The 25,938-nt window shown below is 41.9% G+C and overlaps 1 protein-coding gene across 1 annotated transcript; it reads right to left on the bottom strand.

The window, feature by feature from the left end:
• Window positions 1–20,607: 20,607 nt before the first annotated feature.
• fam43b (family with sequence similarity 43 member B) lies at window positions 20,608–22,911 on the bottom strand. The gene has a single exon (XM_024383559.2). The coding sequence runs from the start codon at window positions 22,777–22,779 to the stop codon at window positions 21,781–21,783; it is 999 nt and encodes a 332-aa protein (XP_024239327.1). The 5' UTR covers window positions 22,780–22,911; the 3' UTR covers window positions 20,608–21,780.
• Window positions 22,912–25,938: the final 3,027 nt, after the last annotated feature.

The following is a 25,938-nucleotide window of genomic DNA, read 5'->3' as shown; positions in this document are numbered from 1 at the left end:
CATTTCAGACCACAAAAGGAAGCCCAGCCGCGAGCTGCCCAGTGACATGAGCCTACCAGATGAGCTAAACTACTTCTATTCTCACTTCGAGGCAAATAACACCGAAGCATGCGTGAGAGCACCAGCTGTTCCAGAAGACTGTGATCACGCTCTCTGCAGCTGATGTGCGTACGACCTTTACACAGGTCAACATTCACAAGGCCACAGGGCCAGACGGATTACCAGAATGTGTACTGTGAGCATGCACTGAACAACTGGCAAGTGTCTTCACTGACATTTTCAACCTCTCCCTGTCCAAGTCTGTAATACCAACATGTTTGAAGCAGACAACCACAGTGCCTGTGCTCAAGAACAGTAAGGTAACCTGCCTAAATGACTATCGACCCGTAGCGTTCACGTCTGCAGCCATGAAGTGCATTGAAAGGCTGGTCATGGCTCATATCAACACAATTATCCCAGAAACCCTAGACCCAATCCAATTTGCCCCAAAAGATCCACAGATGATGCAATCTCTATTGCACTCCACACTGCCCTTTCCTACCTGAACATTAGAAACAGCTATGTGAGAATGCTGTTCATTGACGACAGCTCAGCGTTCAACACCATAGTGCCCTCAAAGCTCAGGACCCTGGGACTAAACACCTCCCTCTGCAACTGGATCCTGGACTTCCAGAAGGGGCGCCCCCAGATGGAAAGGGTAGGTAACAACACATGCGCCGTGCTGATCCTCAACACGGGGACCCTCAAGAGTGCGTGCTCTGTCTGCTCCTGTACTCCCTGTTCACTCATGACAACAGTGGTAGGCCTGATCACCGACAACAATAAGACAGCCTATAGGGAGGAGGTCAGAGACCTGGCCGTGTGGTGCCAGGACATCAACCTCTCCCTCAACATGATCAAGACAAAAGGAGTTGATTGTAGACTACAGGAAAAAGAGGACCAAGCACACCCCCATTCTCATAGACAGGGTTGCAGTATAGTATCACCAACAAACTAACATGGTCCAAGCACACCAAGACAGTCGTGAAGACAAAACCTATTCCCCCTCAGGCGACTGAAAAGATTTGGCATGGGTCCTCAGATCCTAAAAAGTTCTACAGCTGCACCATCGAGAGCTGACTGGTTGTATCACTGCCTGGTATGGCAACTGTTCGGCCTCCGACCGCAAGGCACTACAGAGGGTAGTGCGAATGGCCCAGTGCATCACTGGGGCCAAACCTCCTGCCATCCAGGACCTCTACACCAGGTTGTGTCAGGGGAAGGCCCTAAAAATTGTCAAAGACTCCAGCCACTCTAGTCATAGACTGTTCACTCTGCTATCGCATGCCAGGTTCACTCTGCTACCAGCAAGCCAGGTCTAGATCAAAAGGCTTCTAAACAGCTTCTACCCCCAAGACATAAGACTCCTGGACACCTAATCAATGGCTACCCAGAGTATTTGCATCCCCCCTCCCTCTTATTACACCGCTGCTACTTTCTTTTGCTGTCATCTATGCATAGTCACTTTAATAACTCTACCTACAAGTACATATTACCTCAACTAACCCGTGCCCCTGCACACTAACTCTGTACCGGTACTCCCGTTTATATAGTCTCGCTATTGTTATTTTACTGCCGCTCTTTAATTACTTGTTACTTTAATTTCTTATTCTTGTTTTGTATTTTTTTTAAACTGCATTGTTGGTTAGGGGCTCGCAAGTAAGCATTTCACTGTAAGGTCTGCTACACCTGTTGTATTCGGCGCATGTGACTAATACAATTTGATTTGATTACAAGTACAATTCATAGGTGACCAACATCTCAGAATCAGAAGTTAGCTTATAGGCTCATTTTCCTCTGTAGTCCCTTGACAGAGTAAATAAATATTGATAGCTGGTAGCTAGAAAAGTCTGTCTGGTGTGATATGCGTCTCGAATAAACCCTGGTGGTTATTAGATACTCAACAGGACATTCCTCCTCCAGAAAACCTGTTCCTCGGATGTTAAAGACATGGTTGTGGTCTGGTGTGCTGAGCAGTTATTTTTTCCCAGTTTAATGTCTTGTTAGTGGCACATCTCACTACGCTCAGCCTCCCAGTCCCTCCCCAATGTGATTTGAGGTGACTGTTTTCTCAATGCATCATCGAGACGCTCCCAGAAAGCAATAAAGTGACAGAAAACACAGCAGTATTACAGGAAAGGAACATCGTGTCCCAGTCTATTCCTCACAGATGGGCAGTCTCATGAAAATATACAGTTTAGTCCATGTGATTATAGGATGGAGTCTTGGATGTTGTATTGTGTCCGGAGCCAGTTTGCATTGAATTTTGACCAGCCAGTGTCATCATTTTAATGAAGCAAGATGTAGTTGTTTAAAAACTTATACAATACAGTGAGTTGAAGAAATCACATTGTGTCCCTGATTCAGTAAAGTAGGAGGCTGTGGTTGGATTTGGTCCTATCAGGATGAATAGCTCTTTGAAGCAGAGAGAGGTAGAGACCGTATTTTATTCAGCATGTTATTCAGCATAAACAGATGTTAACTTTTAACCATTCAGCAATTGCAGATTGAGGTCACGGGTGGTCAGTTAATTAAATAACCCTGACCAAGAACTTTCCTCGAATCTCATTCTCGATTTTCCAGCAGATTCTCCAGCAGTATCACTCTCTTAACAGTCTTGTGACAGATGTTAACATTTAAATGTTAACCAAAAACAATAGCTAGCCAAAGCATACGCTAGAATTGGCTTCTGGGTGTAATGTAAACGCAGGAAACAGGAGCAGATGGTGAGTTCAATAATAACAAACATGGAGAATTACAAAACAAGAGAAGCGTCTGGACATGAAAACTAAACCAATACTGCCTGAAGAGTGATGCTAGTGGTATATATAGGGGAAGTAATCAAGGTAGTGATGGAGTCCAGGTGTGCCTCATGATGGTGTGCAGGTGTCCGTAATGACTAAGGAGGGTTGCCAGAACTGGTGGGTAGTAGACCGGTGATGCCGTAGAGGGGGAGCGGGAGTAGAAGGGGGAATTTTCGGATGATGCTGGGATCTAGAATGTCATCCACCGGAACCCAGCACCGCTCCTCTGGACTGTACCCCTCCCAGTGGTATATTATGTAAACCCCTGTTCAGTGACTTTACTTTCCTTGAGATATTTCAACAACTGGATTGTAGTCCACCTGTGGTAAATTCAATTGATTGCACCTGATTTGGAAAGGCAAACACCTGTCTATATAAGGTCCGACAGTTGACAGTGAAATAAATAATTGTCCATAGAGCTCTGAGATAGGATTGTGTCAAGGCACAGATCTAGGGAAGGGTACCAAAACATTTCTGCAGCATTGAAGGTCCCTAAGAACACAGTGGCATCAATCATTCTTAAATTAAAAGTTTGGAACCACCAAGACTTTTCCTGGCTGCCCGGCCAAACTGAAAAATCAGGGGGAGAAGGGCCTTTTCAGAGAGGTGACCAAGAACCCAATTGTCACTCTGACAGAGCTCCAGAGTTCCTCTGTGGAGATGGGAGAACCTTACAGAAGGACAACCATCTCTGCAGCACTCCACCAATCAGGCCTTTATGGTAGAGTGGCCAGACGGAAGCCACTCCTTAGTAAAAGGCACATGACAGTCAGCTTGATTCTCTGGTCTGATGAAACCAAGATTGAACTATTTGGCCTGAATGCCAAGCGTCACATCTGGAGGAAACCTGGCACCATCCCTAAGGTGAAGCATGGTGGTGGCAGCATCATGCTGTGGGGATGTTTTTCAGCAGCAGGGACTGGGAGACTAGTCAGTATTGAGGGAAAGATGAACAGAGCAAAGTAAAGAGAGATCCTTGATGGAAACCTGCTCCAGAGATCTGATCTCAGACGGGGGTAAATTCACCTTCCAACAGGACAACAACCCTAAGGACACAGGCAGGACAACGACCCTAAGGACACAGCCAGGACAACGCAGGAGTGGCTTAATAAAACAAGACCAGAAAATATCTGTGCAAAATCTCTGTGCAGTGACGCTCCCCATCCAATCTGACAGAGCTTGAGAGGATCTGCAGAGAAGAATGGGAGAAACTCCCCAAATACAGCAGTGTCAAGCTTGTAGTGTCATACCCAAGAAGACTCGAGGCTGTAATCGCTGCCAAATGTGTTTCAACAATGAACTGAGTAAAGGGTCTGAATTCTTATGTAAACGTGATAATTCTGTTTCTTTATTTTATAAATTTGCAACAATTTCTTTACTTTGTGATTACGGGATATTTTGGGTAGTTTGATGAGAAAAAAAAGAACAATTTAATCTATTTTAGAATAAGGCTGTAACGTAACAAAATGTGGAATAAGTCAATGGGTCTGAATACTTTCAGAATGCGCTATAGCTAGAGTTGTCAATCAAAAAATATGTTTTTCAGTTTTAATGTCAGTTTCAAGCATAGTGTATGTATCAAAAGCCCTCAACACATGCACACACAGACACGTGCACATGCACAGACACTCATAATTAACACGCACATTTTCCATTCATGGACATTATATGTGACACAGGCAGTGTTTTCTTTGATTTCATCAGCTGTGTTGAATCAGTCTGAGATCCCTTTGGTCAGACTGTTTAGTGTCTGAGAGAGGGTGTCTGGAAGACGCCTGATAGAGCACAGCTCCATGGCTGTACATGTGTATTGGTTAACAGGGGTTGATCAAAGGACTGGCTGAGACGGCTGTTCAGAAAGCAGCTCTGGTAGGCTCTGAGAGGAGACAGTGGGTTGACTGACAGGGCCTCTTCAGACATGGGATTGGGGGTACGAAACTGTTACTCGAGTGCAATTTCTCTCGCTCATACACTCTCTCTGCTCTTATCTTCTTCTTCAAAGAGAATATTGAACCCTCATGCTTACCCAATAGAAACAACAATACACCCAATATAAAAGGTCTCTTCTGGTATTTTGTCTAATCTGTCTACAACTGATAAATCTGGATAAGCTTTGTATCCATTCATTATGACAAATTGACCAAGATGCTTATTTTTCAAAGCAGTCATGGCCGAAAGGCGAGGAAGGCTTTACTGAATAGACGAGACATCAATTGCTAGGGTACTCTTTTTTTTAAATGTTCATACCTGTAAAAGAGACATGTCTTTCCTGTCTTTTCCTTTGGGTTGAGTGAAGACGATGCTGAGATTGACATGCAGAGTTTGAGTTTCCATCACAACGGGCTCTGCAGCTCCATTCATATGTCTCAGTAACTCCTCCACAGTTGTGATGAAGAGACCAGTCAGATGCCCTGTCAGTCTTTGATCCCAGCGTTGTTAGTTACAGCCCATTACATAAAACAAAAACACTAACACTTCCTAATACAGTATTAGCAAGATAAAGGTTCTCTACTGATGAAGTTCTGCAAAGAACTTCCTTCCCTAGCGGGTCAACACTATGACAACCACAAGACTCCAGATGATCCGTCAACCAATGAGAATGCTTTATTACATAAGGCCATCATGGCAACTTTGAAATCGACGGATGCATTGACTTACCCAAAACACAGTTTCATTTAGAAGTGATTACACTTTCCCCTAATGCCTTCAGAGATAAGTGCTTTCATAACAACCTAGGTGCGTATTCATGGTGCAGTGCTTCATGAAGGAAGGAAGAAAGGAAGGAACCACCCAACTAGAAAATTGGGTTCCTTGAATGTTGTGGGAATGTACGTTTTTGGTTTCGCATTAGTTCTGGGAACAAAGCCATAAGTTTCCTGACTGGTAAAAATTCTAATGTTTAGCCTATTCTGGGAACGCACATTTTTATGTTGCAGGGAGGTTCATGAGAACGTTGTTCTACGGTTCCCTGAACGTTTTCTTGGGAGGTTTTATTAACGCTGGGATAATGGAAATTATAGGGAAAGTTAAAAAAAAAAAAAAAACATCCAAATAACCTAAATGTTTCAATTACACTATCAGCTTATTTTGGGTTAACATTTTGAACTCCAAGCACAGATAAGACACAAGGAATCATGCAAATACAACATTTTTTATTGTGACAAGGCATCAGTGCAATTTGAACCTATCGTCTTCTGTTCTCTATCCATGGAATTAGTCCACTGCACCAACAGGATGGAGCTAGCACGTCATTTTTTTTTAGGCATACAATGCTGTTCATTTTAGTCTATTCAAACAGACCCCATTCAAAGGAAAAAAACTCATTAAGATCAGCTGTGGTCAATTAGTGGGTGCGGTTTTACACCTGAACACACCTAACAATAGAGGAGAGAGAGTTTTGTTGATGCTGAGAATGGAATGTATGTTTTTAAATCATATTCTTAGAACGTTCTTGAATGTTACTAAAGTTCTCCTGTGGTTTTTATGCAAGGTTCTCTTAATTCTCAGAACAATTTGAGAACATGACTTTAAATAGAATCACGAGGAAACGTTATGCTGAAGTACTGAAATTCCCACAGAACAACGTTGTTTATTAATGTCGTCTGAACTATTTGAGAACATTCCTAATGTCAAACCAGTTAGAGAAACTTCCTATAATATGAATATTATTCATATTAACATTTGAATGTAATGTAAACATCTTTTAACTTTAAGGAAACATTCTGTTAAAGTAATGAAATACCAATATATATTTTTTTGTCCAAGTTCCTTAAATGGGCTGAGAATGTTCTAAAGCCACTATCCTGCACAATTCCCAGAAATTTGTGGGAAGGTTGTAAGCAAAATCACCATAGGACAACCACGCTCTCCAAAACATGGTTCTCAGAACGTTATGTGTTAGCTGGGAAAGTTTAGGGGTGAGAATGAAGGCTACATTGAGGTCTTTGGCAATGCGATTTTGTATATTTACATTTTAGTCATTTAGCATACACCCTTATCCAGAGCAACCTGATGGAGCAATTAAGATTAAGTGCCTTGCTCAAGGGCATGTTGACAGATTACCTAGTCAGCTCATTGATTCAAACCAGCAACCTCTCAGTCACTGGCCCAGCAATCTTAACCCGCTAGGCTACCTGCCACCCATATATGAAGCTTAATATCTACAAAGTTAACTTTCAACTTTTAGAACTTCCTCTGTAAATCCGGAACTAAGATGGCAGCGTCTAGCCTTAGATAAACCTTAATGCTGTATAACGTCTTGCATCTCTAATCCATGTTATCCTTTTATAAAGCAAGCCTCATTGCAATACCTCTTAACGGTACCTGCAGGGTTTCATCACAGCAGATTGACAATTTTGATAATGATTTCCTGCTGATCACAAAATGAATGTCAGCTCTCTCTGTCAGGTTATATCACACAAATGGATTGCCAACGACTGAGATAAACCAAGCAGTACGCAATAACCAAGGTCAGGTCATCTGTACAATTAAATATGTACGATAAATGGAAACCAGTTAGAGTCGGAATTTGACCTAAAAGGTGTAAATTAAATAGACATTTTCTTTAACATAGGGTCGTTCAATATGATTTCAAACACTGAGGGCACCCCTTTTGATTTGAATGAAACTTTCCACACTGTACATGTTTCCCCATGGTAGAAGTGTTCAGGAAGTTACTTTTTGGACCTGAATGCCAAAACATTCAGGTGTTAGAGGTGCTCAAAGGTGACCCATTTTGCATACCTCACCCATGAGACATCCATGTCTTCATCACTGGAAAAGATAAACTGTTGAGATTGAAATCATTTAAAAGCTTACAAACTGTTCTATTATGTTTTATTAGTATAACTAGCCTAACCATCAAATGGCTTCAGAGGTGGCGCTAATTTTGTACGATTTTAGATAACAATCTTACCTATTGTAACGCTTTTCTTCCTGGGAAGGAGAAGCGGACCAAAACGCAGCGTGGTTAGGATTAAACATCTTTAATCAAGACGAATACCGGGGAAAACACTACAAATACACAAAACAATAAATGTGAAAACCGAAACAGTCCTGTGTGGTGAAACAGACACAGAAAGAACCACCCATAAAACCCTACACAAAACAGGCTACCTAAATATGGTTCCCAATCAGAGACAAATGACTAACACCTGCCTCTGATTGAGAACCATATCAGGCCCAAACACAGAAACAGACAAACTAGACATCCAACATAGAATGCCCACTCAGATCACACCCTGACCAAATAAAACATAGAAACATACAAATCAAACTATGGTCAGGGTGTGACACCTATAAGATGTTCTTATCAGAAGCCCATTCATATCTTATTCAGACAAGAATAACTGGGGTTATGGGGGTTCATAAAGGGCAGTTGGTTAAATCGATGGCATCAGACATTATTCTCTGGCAGGGTGCATTATCTTCATTACAACCTCCTGGTGGTTTTAATCTGAGATAGGAGCTGGGAGAGATGGAGGGGGTAAACCAAGGTGAAGATATTAAAGAAATGTCCAGCCTTCCCATGGCCCCTTTATGGTATTCTTAAAAAAGCTGGACATTGCCACAATGTAATTTGGTAGCATAGTGTATGTTGTCTATTTCTTTTATAGCATAAAGTTAACCCCCCCCCAAAAAAAAGTATATCAGGGACCAACTGACTCACATACTTCCAGAGTTATACCATAATTATACCAAACCGTTTCAACACACACCCTGAGACATTAGTAACACCTGGATTAATTAGCACACATAAAATAACACTTTTACAAAACAACCAACCACCCTCTTCTCTCCAGGTTATTGATTTCATAATTAGTCTCTAAATGGGGCTAACGATGTCAGTGGAGGCTCTGCCAGAAGCAAGTTAAATGGGTATGTGTCACCTTCTTACTTCCTATTTGTGCTGTGGCTTGAGTTCATCATTGTGGAGCACAGCCAATGATGTTGCAGTACGTCTATGACTGTGGAGCCCAGCTTATGCCACAGAGGTACATGAGTCTAGCAATAAGAGGAGGTCCTCAAAGGATGAAACCATATATCATGACTGTGATGTTATGTAATAAGACAGCTAATGACAAACAGGTAATGTGTATGTCTATGAGTCCAACCGGAAGAGGACCATAGAGGATGAACCCATATCATGACTGTGTTGGTAATACGTACACAGGATGTAATGGCAACACTTTATAGACTGAAGGTATAAGGATTGATTACCAAAAATATGTGTTTATATTGTCACATACAGTGTATTCGGAAAGTATTCAGACCCCTTGACTTTTTTCACATTTTGTTACGTTACAGCCTTTTTCTACAATGGATTAAATAGTTTTTTCCCCTCATCAATATAAACACAATACTCCATGACAAAACGAAAACAAGTTTTTAGATATTTTTGCAAATTTATATAACATAAAATACAGGAAACATTATTTACAAAAGTATTCAGACCCTTTTGCTATGACATTTGAAAAAGAGCTCAGGTGCATCCTGTTTCCACTGATCATCCTTGAGATGTTTCTACAAATTGATTGGAGTCCCCTGTTGGTATATTCAATTGATTGGACATGATTTGGAAAGGCATACACCTGCCTATATAAGGTCCCACACTTGAAAATAGCTGTGCAGCGACGCTTCCCATCCAACCTGACACAGCTTGAGAGGATCTGCAGAGGAGAATTGGAGAAACTCCCCAAATACAGGTGTGCCAAGCTTGTAGCATCATACTCAAGAAGACTCGAGTGAGTAAAGGGTCTGAAAAGTTTGCAAACATTGCAAAAATGTCTAAAAACCTGTATTTGCTTTGTCATTATAGGATAGTGTGTAGATTGATGAGGGGAACAAAATCAATTTAATAATTTTCAGAATAAACTTAACAAAATGTAGAAAAAGTCAAGGGGTCTGAATACTTTCCTAATGCAGTGTGCAGTGAAATGTGTTGTTTTACAGGGTCAGCAAATTAGGGTTAACCTCTTTGGGATCCATCCACGGGATGGTTGAGCTAACGTAGGCTAATGCGATTAGCATGAGGTTGTAGGTAACAATAACATTTCCTAGGACATAGACATATCTGATATTGGCAGAAAGCTTAAATTCTTGTTAATCTAACTGCACTGTCCAATTAACATAGCTATTACAGTGAAATAATACCATGCTATTGTTTGAGGAGAGTGCACAATGTTGAACATGAACATTTATTAACAAATTAGGCAAATTTGGACAGTCTTGATGCAAAATTTTGAACAGCAATGCAATGGTTCATTGGATAAGTCTAAAACGTTGCACATACACATCTAAATTGCACCTGGGCTAGAATAATACTTTATGGCCTTTCTCTTGCATTTCAAAGATGATGGTACAAAAAAAAAAAAAAAGAACGATTGTTTTTTTCTTTGTATTATCTTTTACCAGATCTATTGTGCTATATTCTCCTACATTCCTTTCACATTTCCGTATTCATCAATCTGGCTAAGGCTTTCGACTCTGGTTCACCAACTACTTCTCCGATTGAGTTCAGTATGTCAAATTGGAGGGCCTGTTGTCCGGACCTCTGGCAGTCTCTATGGGTGTGCCACAGGGTTCAATTCTCGGGCCGACTCTCTTCTCTGTATACATCAATAATGTCGCTCTCGCTGCTGGTGATTCTTTGATCCACCTCTACGCAGACGACACTGTGTTAACTAACCTCCAGATGAGCTTCAATGCCATACAACTCTCCTTCAGTGGCCTTCGACTGCTCTTAAATGCAAGTTAAACTAAATGCATGCTATTCAACCGATCACTGCCGCACCTGCCTGCCCATCCAGCATCACCACTCTGGACGGTACTGACTTAGAATATGTGGACAACTACAAATACCTAGGTGTCTGGTTAGACTGTAAGCTTTCCTTCCAGACTCACATTAAACATCTCCAATCCAAAATTAAATCTAGAATCGTCTTCCTATTTCGCAACAAAGCATCCTTCACTCATGCTGCCAAACATACCCTCATAAAACTGACCATCCTACCGATCCTCGACTTCGGCGATGTTATTTACAAAATAGCCTCCAACACTCTGCTCAACAAATTGGATGCAGTCTATCACAGTGCCATCCGTTTTGTCACCAAAGCCCCATATACTACCCACCACTGTGACCTGTATGATCTCGTTGGTAGGCCTCTCGCTTCATACTCGTTGCCAAACCCACTGGCTCCAGGTCATCTACATCTAGCCTTATCTCACCTCACTGGTCACCATAGCAGCACTCACTGGTCAATCCCAAAGCCAATTCTTCCTTTGGCCACCTCTCCTTCCAGTTCTCTGCTGCCAATGACTGGAACGAACTGCAAAACTCACTGAAGCTGGAGACTCTTACCTCCCTCACTAGCTTTAAGCACCAGCAGTCAGAGCAGCTCACAGATCACTGCACCTGTACATAGCTCATTTGTAAATAGCCCATCCAATCTTCCTCATCCCCATACTGTATTTATTTATTCATCTTGCTCCTTTGCACTCCAGTATCTCAACTTGCACATTCATCTTCTGCACATCCTACCATTCCAGTGTTTAATTGCTATATTGTAATTACTTTGCCACCATGGCCTATTTATTGCCTTCCCTCTCTTATCCTACCTCATTTGCACATGCTGTATATAGATTTTTCTACTGTATTATTGATTGTATGTTTGTTTATTCCATGTCTAACTCTGTGTTGTTGTATGTGTCGAACTGCTTTGCTTTATCTTGGCCAGGTCGCAGTTACAAATGAGAACTTGTTCTCAACTAGCCCACCTGGTTAAATAAAGGTGAAATAAAAATAAATCAAATAAAACATTTCCACAAACTTCAAAGTGTTTCCTTTGAAATGGTACCGAGAATATGCATTTCCTTGCTTCAGGGCCAGCTACAGGCAGTTAGATGCAGCTATGGTGTTAGCTAACTCACTTCTAAGTCTGACTAATACAGTAAACTAGGACCAACAAGCCGTAACAGTGTCATTGGCCTGAATCTGTAAAGCATTGAATTAGGGTTTCCACTAGGTACCACAGCCACACGTCAAAATTGGCTATATCATACAAATTCCTGAAAACAAAAAAATGCTTTCTTATTTTAAAGCTAGGGTTAGACATAAGGATCACAGTGTAGTTAGGGTTAGGTTTAAAATGGGTTGGAACCAAAATTATTTTCCAATCTTTCCTTTTTAACAGAACCATTATTTTTTTCATGCCCTTCCACTGTTTCGGATTTTTGAATGTTTTTGAACTTCCAATTTGGTTTAACGTTGGACCAGAGCAAATGTTAGCTAACTAGCTACTTAGCTAATCAGCTTTTCTGTGCAGAGCAGCACTAGATTTAAAAACACGTCTTACCTTTCTGGAGTTAATGAATCAGGTTGGTGACATTTGGATTTAAGCGTCCTCCCTGTTCCATTTATAGGAACGGTCACAGTTAGGGCACGTCTGCATGATGCTGAGGGTCCCCTTGCTTGTCTTCTCTATGTTGCTACCATTGAACTAACATTGAAAAAGTCGATCCATTCTTCTCTAATTAACCCTCCTGTTATGTTGTGTGTCATTTTGACACATTTCCACTTTTGAGTTGTCTAAAATACTAGTTAATCTCTCTTTTTCTCCATGAAATTAAATTACTTTTCCTCATTTAGGGTCATGAACCTAACTTCAAAATGTGGACACACTGATGTGTTGTGGAATGTCTGTGTAGATTTTGTAGACAAACATGATGTTGTGGGTCATTCTGACCCGGAGGCTTTCATGTGTGTAGATATTTGCACAGGTCCAAATTATACAAGCGTATTTGATGTGTTTTGTTTGGACTGGTTCTCATTGCATTTTTAGAATGATGTTTTGGTGAAAAGGAGCTTTCCCAAGCAAGAGCAGCAGATCTCTGACACAGACACTCAAAAGTGAGCTAAAAAAAAAATCTCAGTCAACGAAGCCTCGTCACAAATTCTAGACTCTGACAGTCAAATAGAAGAAGAGGTTTCAGAGACAGAGGAGATTTCAGAGATGGAGGACAATGCTGTCGATGATCCAGACTGTGAATTCTTCTTTGGTGAAGAGGATTCAGAGGAGTCTGACATACCATCTCCTCCATCAGATGAGAGAGAGAGCATGCGACAACTTTCACCCAGAGAGGAGAGGACATGAAAGTCTAAAGATGGTACTATAGAATGGTCACCGTCACCACAACAAAGTCAAGGTAGACTGTCAGCTTCCAATGTAATCAGAATTGTTCCAGGGCCTACACGATTTGCTCTGCCCCCCCTCGACAAGACAGTAAAACCAGCACCACTTTTGTAGAATGCAATGACTACATCTGCAGAAAGCACACACGGACATTGTATTCAACATGTGGAGAAAAGACTGAAGGGATCATTTTGACCAATAGGGTCAAAATCACACCTGAGTGTTACTGTTACTGGGAAATGCAAGGCAAATGCCTACTTGTGAGAAGGAAATACGCTTAACAAATAGTTCTTAAATATAGAGTTTTTGAAATCAAATGTTCTTGTATTTCTTCTTTCTGTGTCCTGACCATAGAAAGCCTTTATTTTCTATGGTAGAGTAGGTCAGGGCGTGACTAGGGGTTTAGTTGAGTTTATATTTTCTATGTGGGGTTCTAGTTTGTTTTTTCGATGTTTGGTGTTTTAGTATGATTCCCAATTAGAGGCAGCTGGCTATCGTTGTCTTTAATTGGGGATCATACTTAAGCAGCATGTGGTCAAAGGTCAAAACAGTTTTGAGTTTTGTCTCAATTCATCTTCATCATCTAGCCTGGTGGAACCACATATCATGAAATCTGAAGTGAAATAGAATGAATGCAGCGGTCAGGATGGTTCCACAATGCTAGTCATAACCACCATTGATAATGAAATCAGTGGTCTGTGTGTGTGTTTGACAGACCAGTATCTTTGTGGGGCCGGGAGCAGATCTATGCTGCCATGCCCATCAATGGGGCTCTGGCAAAGACCTTACCTCCAGCCTTAACCTCTTGTCTGCTCACCAATGGTCGTCGATTGGGAGACCATAATTGGGTAGGTTTTATCTGACTTGTTCAACCTTCAACATGGTACCTGTTTTTGTTACAGATCTTGCCTATCCTAACTGCCATTGGTAATAGAACAGTGACGGTGTGTGTGTGTACACAGAAACATGTATGGAGCCAGCACATGGAGACTTGCAAGATGATGTGATGAAGTCCAGACTGACAGACAGGCTTGGTAATGATGCCTCTAAATGGAGAGAGACCTGTCACTCTGAATTAAAAGTTTACTAGCTACAACTTCTACATGTGTTGTGTTTTTTTAAATTATTGAATGGTATAAGTCAATATGGGGAGGGAGAAACCATGTGTATTCTGCACCAGGGAACTTCTGTTGTGGAAATGGGACACCACACAGGAAGGTATGACCACTGACATGATTACCAAGGTAGCCCCATTGCCACCAGATAAAATGCCGATAGGCGCAGTATCTGTATGACAATGAAAGGGGAAAGGTGCACATTGTTATATTAGTAGAACACTGCCTCTATGGTAATATGTAAAGGGTTTTTTATTCTACATGAACTTGATACTACATTTGAAAGTTATCAAACTGCTTAGTTTATAATATCTACATAAATTCAGAAATTGCATTCCTCTCGTATTACTCTGCAGACTACTGACCTCTTCAAAGCTTCCTCCGGCATCTCCCCATGCATTTGCCTGTAGTTATTGAACTCAACCTGTTTGTTGTGATTGAGTGGGGGGGGAAACCGCTGGGGGCAAGGGAAATATAAGATATCCCGTAAGAGCGTTCGTGCAAAACCCGACGCAATGCAAGAAGTCTAAACGGTTTGGCCATGTGTCAAGTGTTTGCAGACGGAAGGAATGTGTTATTGAAGAGTCTGTGAATGTAAAATGTTGCAACTGTGGTGTGGATCATATTCCTGAATTCCCTGAGTGCCCTGTTAGGGTGAAAGAGGTTGAGGGGTCAAGGATCGAGGCTGTACAGCAAATCTCCTACTGTATGTGGAGGCGGTGAAGAGTGTTGAAGGGGCAAGAGGCCACAGTTCTGATGAAGATATGGCGGTGGATGGACCACAACCAGTTGCAAATGTTATACGTCACTCAAGTCATCTGGATACACTTATTGTGACGCTGGTGGATTTTGTAGTATTTATAGCCACAGTTATTTAACTGTACTGCACAAGTGTCCAAGACGTCCACGAAGCTGGACATCATATCTGCAGCCGAGAAGTTTTTGGGCCTCCAAGATTTAATGACAGAAGCACTGCAAGAACTACTGTTGCCAGTAAATGTCCTGCCCTTACAGGATCCCTCTGAGCCTGTGTAGGGACCTGATAAGAACGGAAAAGCAGGCTGATTGAATTTAATACAATTTTTGTTATTGATAGCTTGTATGGATTTTCTTTTGACATGTTCTCTCATAATACATTTTTAATTCTTTACCCTGCGTTATTTTGATTTTTTGGGGGATCCTAATTATAAACCTGTACAGTAGGTGGCAGAATGCACATATAATTGTTGCAAACGCCATTATACCAAAGAGGAAGAAGAAGCTGAGGGCAAGGTCATGACAGATGGGTGAGTCTTGGTGGTGGCAAGGACACACCCAAGAAACACCCACATCAAACCACAACCCAAGCCAACTCACGTTTGTCTTCTGTCGTGGCTGCCAGATTTTCTTGAGGAGCAAGCAAAATAAATAGGCCAAATCAGGGGGTGCAGTTCTCCTTTAGGTACCTCGCTCAAGGGCACATCAACAGATAAGATGGCTTAAAATACATGATTCCTCTCTGAGTAGCAAAGGTTTTAATGTACACAGCTATGTACATGTGAGCTTCTTAGATTAAATATTTATTCTGCCGTTGAGAGTTTTAAGTGGACAGGCTAGTAATGGTGGGTCTGTTGGAAAGTACAGTTAATGTCTTTACATAAAACCAGCTCCAGTGCATTACATAAAAAAGTGCATTACATAAAACCAGCTCTATTAAATCTGAGGAAATGACTTTGCTCCCAGTGAGCATTAATACAGACTGAGCAAAAAGAGTCAAGGCAGTGAAATGTACTATTTCAGTATTATGAATTTACCAACACCTTCGCCATGCTTTTCTAAGACACTGGAACAGTGCATTTAGGCTTACCCTCACTATCCTACAAGAGAAAAGTAGAATATCAAATATTCTACCATTTCATTGACTTAGCATGCATACAGTACAGGCTAAAGAAGGACTGTCTGGGCAGTGGTTGTTTATTTATTACATTCCTATCAGACTCTATTTGTTATGATGGAATAACACCATAAAGGTTTAATGGTAGTAACTTACCCCTGGTTCTCATGAATTACTACATTGTTTCGCAGATTTTTAAGGCCACAGGTTTTATGGGTTCTGAATCAGACGCTGTAGAGTACAAATGGCTGAACATAACAGAGTTGTGTGTGTGTGTGTGTTTCTGACTATGTTGAAGTATTCCTTCCCCCTTCCTGAAGGGCCATACAATATTCATCACAAACAAGTCTTTATTTGTCATCTATGTCAAGGAGCCGAATCCTCGTGGGGAGGCTGCTTGGGTGGAAATAATGCTGTATAATGATAATCATCATACTTTGACAGTAGAGATTATTTTCTTTGTTTTTTGACAGCTTTGCGTAACAGCAAAACACGGGCCAGGTCAGCTCATTTGCAACTTGCAAGGTGTGCAAGTCTTTTTTATTAAGAGATGCAAGAAATGGAAAAGGTCAGCAAGCTTTGTTGGTTTGGAGCTCAGTGGGGTTGCATTTTGTCCAGTTTGTCACATAATTTGACTTCTACATACACTACATGACCAAAAGTATGTGGACACCTGCTTGTCGAACATGTCATTCCAAAATCATGGCCATTAATATGGAGTTGGTCCCTCCTTTGCTGCTATAACAGCCTACACTTTTCTGGGAAGGCTTTCCACTAGATGTTGGAACATTGCTGCGGGGACTTGCTTCCATTCAGCCATAACAGCATTAGTGTGGTCGGGCACTGATGTTGGGCGATTAGGCCTGGAGCACAGTCGGCATTCCGATTCATCCCAAAGGTGTTTGATTGAGTTAAGGTCAGGGCTCTGTGCAGGCCAGTCAAGTTCTTCCACTCCGATTTCAACAAATTATTTCTGTATGGACTTCTCTTTGTGCACAAGGGCATTGTCATGCTGAAACAGGAAAGGTTCTTCCCCAAACTGTTGCCACAAAGTTGGAAGCACATAATCATTTAGAATATCATTGTATGCTGTAGCGTTAAGATTTCCCTTCACTGGAACTAAGGGTCATAGCCCAAATCATGAATAACAGCCCCATACCATTATTCCTCCTCCACCAAACTTTACAGTTGGCACTATGCATTGGGGTAGGTAGCGTTCACCTGGCATCCGCCAAACCCAGATTCATCCATATGACTGCCAGATGGTCACTCCAGAACTGACTTGCTGAAAAGCTGGCATCCTATAACGGTGCAATGGTGAAAGTCACTGAGCTCTTCAGTAAGGTCATTCTACTGCCAATGTTTGTCTATGGAGATTGCATGGCGGTGTGCTTGATTTTATACACCTGTCAGCAACGAGTTTGACTGAAATAGCCAAATCACTCATTTGAAGGGGTGTCCACATACATTTGTACATATACAGTAGTGTATCTCTCCTGGGTGCGTGGATTCGCATCCCACCCTGTGTAATGCCCAGGTTTTCCATATAGTAGGCCTAGATTCAGATGTATGGCACGATACAGATGCACAGTAATAATTCCAGCAACATTGTTTGTCTTACGGCATTCACGCATTAATGTGTTATGTGATATCCAATTTGTCCATCTGCACACGACACACAGTAATAATTCCAGCAACATTGTTTGTCTTGTGGCCTCCATTCATTACTGTGTTATGTCTGACATGGGTGCACTTAGCGGAGGAGCCGTACAGCGTGTTGTGTAAACGTGTGCTTTCCGAACAAAACAGAGCCAATGTGAACCGACGGCAGCAGAGCAGGCTAGGTGGCTCATGGTACATCATGGATGTCTTCCCAGAATACTGGGGCTCAATCGCTATCTCACCATCTATTCCAGAGGCTTGTTGGCAGCGAATCAGCCACCGGAGACTGGTGTTCTTAATGAACACGAAAGAAATCTAATCAAACACGAGGCAAGACACATGGTGTGTTATGTGTTGCCCACATAATATGTGGAACACACATACATGGAATTGCTGTGGAACGCAACATATTATGCAGCAGTGAAGAACAAAGAGGTAGCAGGGAGTCTGTGGGGGACATGGTGAGGTTGCTCTGCCCTCGCAGCTGTTCTCTACCTGGCTTCCCCAGTATCTCTCTCTCTATCTGTTATCTAGTGAATAACGCTCAGGGCAGTGTGACACCACCACAGGCACATCCTCGTCACCTGGTGCGATGGGGAATACGATGTTGCGTTCCACAGCAATTCCACGTCCGTGTGTCCCAGGAAAAAGAGCCTTTGGAGAATGTGCTAATCAGCTCTCCTGGACACCAGGCAGCAAGAGGAGAGGGAACAAGGTGTGCTGTGGGCAAGACATTTCGGATCAATGAGCCATCGCTCAGAAGGGAGAGGGGGCAGAGAGGAGACCTGGAAAGTAATGAGACCTGTAGTTCATATGGCTGTGTGGGTGCGTGTGTCCGCATGTGTGTGAGTGTGTGTTTGTGGTGATTCTGTTGGGGGAGGGGGCGCACATGCATGTGTATGGAAATATTTATTTCACCCCAAGGACCAAATCAGATATTTTATATTACATTTCACATTAGTTCTCAATAAAAAGCTATCTATAATAAATGTACACTATAAAAACAAAAGTATGTGGACACCCCTTCAAATGAGTGGATTCGGCTACTACAGCCACACCCGTTGCTGGCAGGTGTATAAAATTGAGCACACAGCCATGAAATCTCCACAGATAAACATTAGCAGTAGAATGGCCTTACTGAAGAGCTCATTGACTTCCAACAAGCCAGTTCGCAACATTTTTTCCCTGCAACTGTAAGTGATGTTATTGTGAAGCCATTGGACTCTGGAGCAGTGGGAACTCGTTTTCTGGAGTGATGAATCAAGCTACACCATCTGGCAGGTTGCCGGTCAAATCTGGGTTTGACGGCCCAATACATAGTGCCAACTGTAAAGTTTGGTGGAGGAGGAATAATGGTCTGGGCTGTTTTTCATGGGTCGGGCTAGGTCCCTTGGTTCCAGTGAAGGGAAATCTTAACGCTTCAACATACAATGACATTCTAGACGATTCCAACTTTGTGGCAACAGTTTGGGGATTGTCCTTTCCTGTTTTAGCATGACAATACCCTCGTGCACAAAGCGAGGTCCATACACAAATGGTTTGTAGAGATCAGTGTGGAAGAACTTGACTGGCCTGCAAAGAGCCCTGACCTCAACTCCATCAAACACCTTTGGGATTAATCGGAACGCCGACTGCGAGCCAGGCCTAATCGCCCAACCTCAATAAAAAAAAATATATATAGAAAATAATATGCGCTTGTGGCTGAATGGAAGCAAGTCCCGGCAGCAATGTTCCAACATCTAGTGGAAAGCCTTCCCAGAAGAGCTGCTGTTGCTGTGGCAGCAAAGGGGGGACCAACTTCATGTTAATGGCTTTGGATTTTGGAATGACATGTTTGACAACCAGGTGTCCACATTCTTTTGATCATGTAGTGTATTTTCACACAAAATACAAAATGAACTGTATGTATTGTCTTCTGTATTCCACTAAGGTGGACTAGGGTAGATTTGTGGTTGGGAGTTTCCTGATTGTTTCCCTACAGACTGGTGATCCTCTACCTTCTCAGAGGTAGTTTATTAGTGAATATATTGACAACAACAGTTCCAGAAAATCTCACCAAAGACCAATCCATCTAAATCATTTAAACCTGAGTAAGTTGAACTGGCTCTGTGTTCCGCAAGATCGGCAAACGAAAAACGACAGGAAGCCTCCTGTACGGCGAAGCCACAACAGGTCTGTTTGTTTGTTACATAACTAAACATTGTAAATATACACGTTTGTGTTGTGTTTTGAAGTGTGCATGTTATATTGTATTATTATTTACCAAAAGCTGCAGGAACTGGAGAAATGTATAATTATGATAATCATGCTTAAAAAGTATATATCCGTTTAAGAGAACTACAATATCCATTTTATGAGCATTTCATTAGAATATCACATCACAAATGAATTTGGTCTGATATCTTGATTAGCATATTGCCAGTAAAAAAGTATGACAGCTTCCTGGTATCCGTCTCAGTTCAATTGGTTCTGTATCAGTCTGACAGGCAGCCCACTCTTGCCTAGGCAGGGAATTGGTTATTTTCCTGAACTATTCAATGCTCTGATTAATTGGTTCACTCCGAAGAAAGGGCTGAGTGGCCAATACCAGCCCAGCAGAGATTGGTCCGTCCGATCTACATCTAACCAAGTGGCAAGGTCCAATTTAGATGTGGTTTAATGTGGTGTGACTGTTTATGTCTTGTGGTGGTGGATACTAAACAAGACAACTCTTCGGTAATTGTGGCCCTGAGAAGCTTTGTGTTTGGTTCATTTCTTTGTTACATATTTTGTTTAGACAAACTTCATAACATACATTATTGTGGAGATGAGAATAGTATCAAGCTCTCAGATTTACCATAATCAGACAAATGCTCCATGCTCAGCTTTGATTGTCAGTAGCTGTCTAAATTTGTCACTCATATACAAAAATGAAATTCTGAGGGTATTTTTTTATTACTTATTACGCAATAGCTTAATTTCATGTAGATGTAACAAAGATCATAATCACAATGTTTTTGTTAAATAGTAAAGACTCAATCTTTAGGAAATTAGATCAAAGAATAGACTAAATATTTTGTGGTCTGGTTCCTTCACCTGCTAGAAACAGTATCTTTCTTTTCTCAGTGTGTCTGCCATTTTGAGAGGAAAAAGGTCCGGCAATCATGCAAACACATCCTTAATCCCGCTGATAGAAATATAATACACACTCAGGAGGCATGTATCTCTGTTCTGTTTATAGGTAAAACAACAAGTGTTCAAAAACGACACATATTTGTGCATACTCTCATTTGTCTCCTTGGTCACAAATGTATCACAGTGTGGAGATATCACATAACAACAGCCGTGAGATCAAAGGCGTCTCATTGAGAAAGACAAAAGACTCAGCATTAAATGTCACTGTGGATATAAATAATACGTAGGGCTTTAACAAATGGCAGCAATAAACATGTCAACTCAATGGCTTGATTCCCAAATTATAGCCTAATTCATAAATCTGCCGGAGTTATGCTGTTGTAAAACTGTATTAAACTTCTGCTCGGGGTTGAACACACTCAGAAAGGTCAACTGTGGAAAAATCACATTATACAGACAGTCTTAGTAGAAAGTATACATATTTTTCATATAAACAACCTCTCTGAAAAAGTACAAGTCCATCAAAATGTGCGTACCTTAAAACACTGTATTTACAAAATATCAAGTTACACAGAGACGTAAACACAATTTGGGTTTGGGTGATATGTGAGACCTGGCAGTACTATGACGAGCTCAGTGTTAGTTCTCTCAAATGTCTCGGAAATTGTTCCCTTTTAAATTGTGCTATTATCCGTCTCTCAGACAACCCTCATTGTAAAACACTCAGTCTCACCAAATTGTTACAGTAAATTGAAATGGACAAACCAGAGTCTGTCTGAGCCGTCTGAAAAAATATATTCCTTTCCCAAACAGAGATTTTCTTCCTTCCTTGACCCAGAAGAGCACTGGAGGAGAACTTCCCTGACAGACACTGCAAATTGTGGACAACAGGAAAGAGCCAGGGAAAGTAGGTGACCAGTGAAAGGAGAAGAGGACGAATGTGGCTCTGTGGTAATATGACACCATATCCACGTACTCTCCTCTCACACTAGAGAACTGACAAATGTCAATGTGTTGTTGTTGCTGTCGCTGATGCTTATGTTGATGTTGATATAGCACTCATCCAGTCCATTAACTATGTCCCCTAGGCTCATCTCACATGACCCATATGATTGAGTTAGGTCAGTGTCCTTTAGAGCTTCTTCATCTCCCTCATACCCTTCTTCCTCCACCTTCTCATCCTCCACCTCTTCCTCCTCTTCTTCCTCCTCTGTGATGGAGCAGAGACGGGTGGTGCTGGGGCCTCCAGGGCTGTCGGCAGGTGGCCGGTAGTGGCACTGCCCGTTGAGCAGCTTCCTCAGAGGCATCAGCGGCACCATGTCCTCCCCCAGCAGCTGCTGTTGGCAGTGCCTGAAATCACTCTGCCTCTTCAGCCGCTTGAACTCACTGAAGGCTGAGGTGGACGTCTGGTAGAGACTATGTGCGATGGCCCTGGCCTTCTCTGACTTGCTGACCAGAACGGCATGGCACCGGAGAACCACTGCCTTGTTCTTGACCTGATGTCTGTAGATCCAGGCTAGGATCTTGGGCCGGCAGGGGTCAGCTGTGCAGCAGGTGATCCGGTTCAGAGAGTATAGGTGGGTGGGCTTCTTCTTGCCTGTCTTGTCTGTGCCCATCCGGATGCCCTGAAGACCCACTGTTAACATCATCTTGACGCTCTGCTCTCCGTAGTTACTTCTTTGCCAGATCTTAGCCACAGGGTCCTGTGTGCAGCCTCCTCCTTTAGCTGTGATGGTGACGATGCTTCCCAGGTAACGAACGTTGTAGGTGTGCTCCTCTTTATTGAGCTCTACCGTCTGCCTCTTGCTCTGGAAAACGGAGCCCAGCCAGTCAAAGGGAGTGGAGTCAGGGAGCAGGTCGGGACAGGAGCGCACCAGGGAGGAGATGATGGACTGGTAGGTCAGCCCCACTCCAAGGCTCTTAGGCTTTGTCTTGGCCTCATCCTCCACGAGAACAAACTTACTTCTTCTCCAGGGCAGCATGGTGCAGGCTGAGTGAGTTTGAGGGAGCGAGCCCTCTTGCCTGTGTGTGTTTTTGTCAGCAAAATAGAGAGAGAGAGCGAGAGAGAGAGAGAGAGAGCAGAGAGAAAGAAAGAGGGAGGGAGAGAAATAAATAGAAGCCTCCCTGCCAAGCACAGAGGAAAGACTGAGAGCTGCGAGCCTCAGCCAGTCTGTTCCACCAATTGCTCCTCCTTCCTCTCCTCCTCCCTCCTCCTCATCTGTCTGCATCATCCAGCTCTGATCAGTGCTGGAGACTTAGCCCCGTGCTTCAGAAACCCCCCTCTTCCTCCACTGTTTTCATTCCAAATAGCTCGCCAACCCCTCTCATTTATCTGGCCAGGTCTGAGAAGGAGATTGGGATTTCTCTGTATTTATGATTGTCTTAACCCTGAGTACGCTGAGACAGAGAGGGTTCATCCGGATGTCATTGTATCCTCAGGGTGGATTGATTATGTATTTGATTAGCTGTTACATTATGATATGGAGGTCAAAGGTTGGAACGGTGTTCTAATTAATTTTACTTCCTTGTTTTGGTGAGTGTTAGTGACATTGACAAAAAACTATTATCACCACCATGGGAATGTCAATGGACTTCAAAATGACCATACCAATCCTACTACTTTGGTTCCCAGCACATTTAGCTGATAACACAAGCAATATAAACATTATAAAGGTTGAAACCCAGCAGATGCTTAGACTTGAATTATGCATGGCTAAACTCCAAATCAGCGGGATTCTGGGTTATTATGAAAATGTTATGTAGTTTATGTAGATCTCAACTGAAACTGCAATCCTTTTTTTCCTTCCCTTTCCTTCCCTTGTTGAAATACAGACAACACAGCCTATAAATCTAATATTGTAAATGTTGGAATGTTACATGTGACCATGACATCTCCCTCCATCTGACTTTATTGTGGTCTGTGCTATGTCATGCTTGACTGATTTACTCCATATTGGGAGGGCCCATCACAGGGCAGCGTCTCCGGCTTTGCAGCAATGAATCATTGTGAGTATTATTTCTATCTGTCACCAAGGGTGCCAGAGAGTGGGACTACATTTGTCATGCGTAGATGAAGTGAGAGAATGACTCAAACTGAGAGGAAGTAGCTGTGTAATAATATGAGGGCAGTTCCACGATAACAGAGTGATGCTGAGTCTTACTTTCACTTTAAAATGTATGCCAAGCAAAAACCATAGGTTGTAAAGTTTAACTAACCGTACACCCATATGCAGAGGTCTACTTTTAACATCATTGTACATTTTACTAAAACACATTTACTTAAGGAACAGTGCAGATGCAAAGTTTGGTAACAGAATGACAAAAAGCTGAGGGAGATTTTACTATGTGACCACATTTTCCAAATTAAGATTCAAAGATGTCTGCAGAAAATAACCCACTGGGTGCAAACTGGTTGAATCAACAAGTGGCTTGCATTAATGGAAGCCAAGGGAAGCCAGGCTTCCCCCAAAAATGTACCAGGAAAAAAACATACAAAATAATGAATTTAGTCTCTATGTGTTTTCCTAATTTTCCTTCAATTCACAAGAGGTTGAATGTACTGTATCTCACTGCAGAAAGCATCCAAGCGAGCAAAACAGAGCCCCTCTGTCTCTGTATGTGTAGGCCATCTATCTGATGCTGTCTGGTCATAAAGAATATGACATTGTTGCTGCCCGTAGCATTGACTGCACGGGAAGCCAGCGAGCATTTGGCCTCCCTTGATTACATTTTTTTAAAATAAAATAATAGCCAATCAGCATTGAGCTAAACTGATTGAGCTCAACTGTAAATGGTCCTGGCGCAAAAAAATGAAAGTTTCAATGGGAGCCAGTTTGGATTTAGCTTCACTCCTATCCCAGAGAAATACTTGAATTGTTGCACCTCGTTGTGTTGTTGTCCTCCGGTGGTTAGCGAGCTAGCTAAAATTGTTATTTTCATGAATTAGCAATGGATGGAGATAGGGATTTGGACTTGTGGTTGTACTTAATTCTACAAAACGGGCCAATTATTTTAACGGTTATTATGATCCAACCATAAAATACATTGTGCCCCTGGACTGAGAGGATGGAAGCTCAATATGTAGCTAGATGTAAAAGGCTGATGTTAACTAGCTGATGCTGCCCATGAAAGGAAGTTAGGCTAGTGAGCAAGAATTTTAGCCAGGTAGCCTTGGACAACAACAAATAAAAGTGTGTACTACAGAGTCATAGAGGAGGATGGCATTGGCGGTTCTCTACAAGTAGGGTGAGTCAACATGTTTCTCTACCTGCACGAATACACACACACACACACACACACACATACACACAGAGAGAACCATGGACAGCCACATCATATTTAGCTTCCGTGGATTGGACTAATTGTTTTTGGTTTCTTTTAGTTGTCACTGTATTAGACTAAACATAGGTGATTTGATGATGTTGGAATGTTGAAGTTGAAATGGTGCAGGAATAGTGGAGGCAGTGCCTGTTTTCTTTGCAACTTGCAGTAACTCTCCATGATTCTAAATCAATAGTTGTTTAGTAGTCTGAAAATGTTGGAAACGTGAACTTGTCTGACCATGCCGTAGGTCATCTAACTGTTTGTTACATGCAAGATGCTTTGTGGACTCCACCGGACAGATGTTGCTCTCTGGTTTTGTGATGAAACCAAGCTGTGGTTGAATTTATTCTGCCACTGTGTCTTCTTATTGTCTCGGCCTTTAGGCCTATATATCACTGTCGCAAGGCATATGAACTAACGGGTTATAGAGCAAACAATGCAATTATCACAACACATAGGTGTTAATATGGCTTTTCTTTCGGTCTTGGCTTCCCCAGGGATTTTTCCCACACGCCGCTACTGGAATCAACGTTGGTTCAATGTAAATTGTTAACATATTGCTATGTGTAATCTACGTGAAAAATACATTTTATTTTGAGAAAAGTCAAAGTTATCAATTGTTGTTTTGAGTGTGACATTTTTACCGTAAGATTGTCATAATTTTAACCAATTTTCAACTTAGACAAACTTTTTATAGAATATATTAAAACCTTTGAAACAATGTCAGATCTTCACTATAGATAGATAGATAGATAGATAGATAGATAGATAGATAGATAGATAGATAGATAGATAGATAGATAGATAGATAGATAGAT

This window comes from Oncorhynchus tshawytscha, linkage group LG22 (genome assembly GCF_018296145.1).
Source record: "Oncorhynchus tshawytscha isolate Ot180627B linkage group LG22, Otsh_v2.0, whole genome shotgun sequence".
Lineage (NCBI taxonomy): Eukaryota > Metazoa > Chordata > Actinopteri > Salmoniformes > Salmonidae > Oncorhynchus > Oncorhynchus tshawytscha.
This window is presented reverse-complemented; position numbering and strand designations above follow the sequence as displayed.

Bases quoted from the DNA above. Each gene is read 5' to 3' on its own strand.
- fam43b (XM_024383559.2), bottom strand. From the start codon at position 22,779: ATGCTGCCCTGGAGAAGAAGTAAGTTTGTTCTCGTGGAGGATGAGGCC.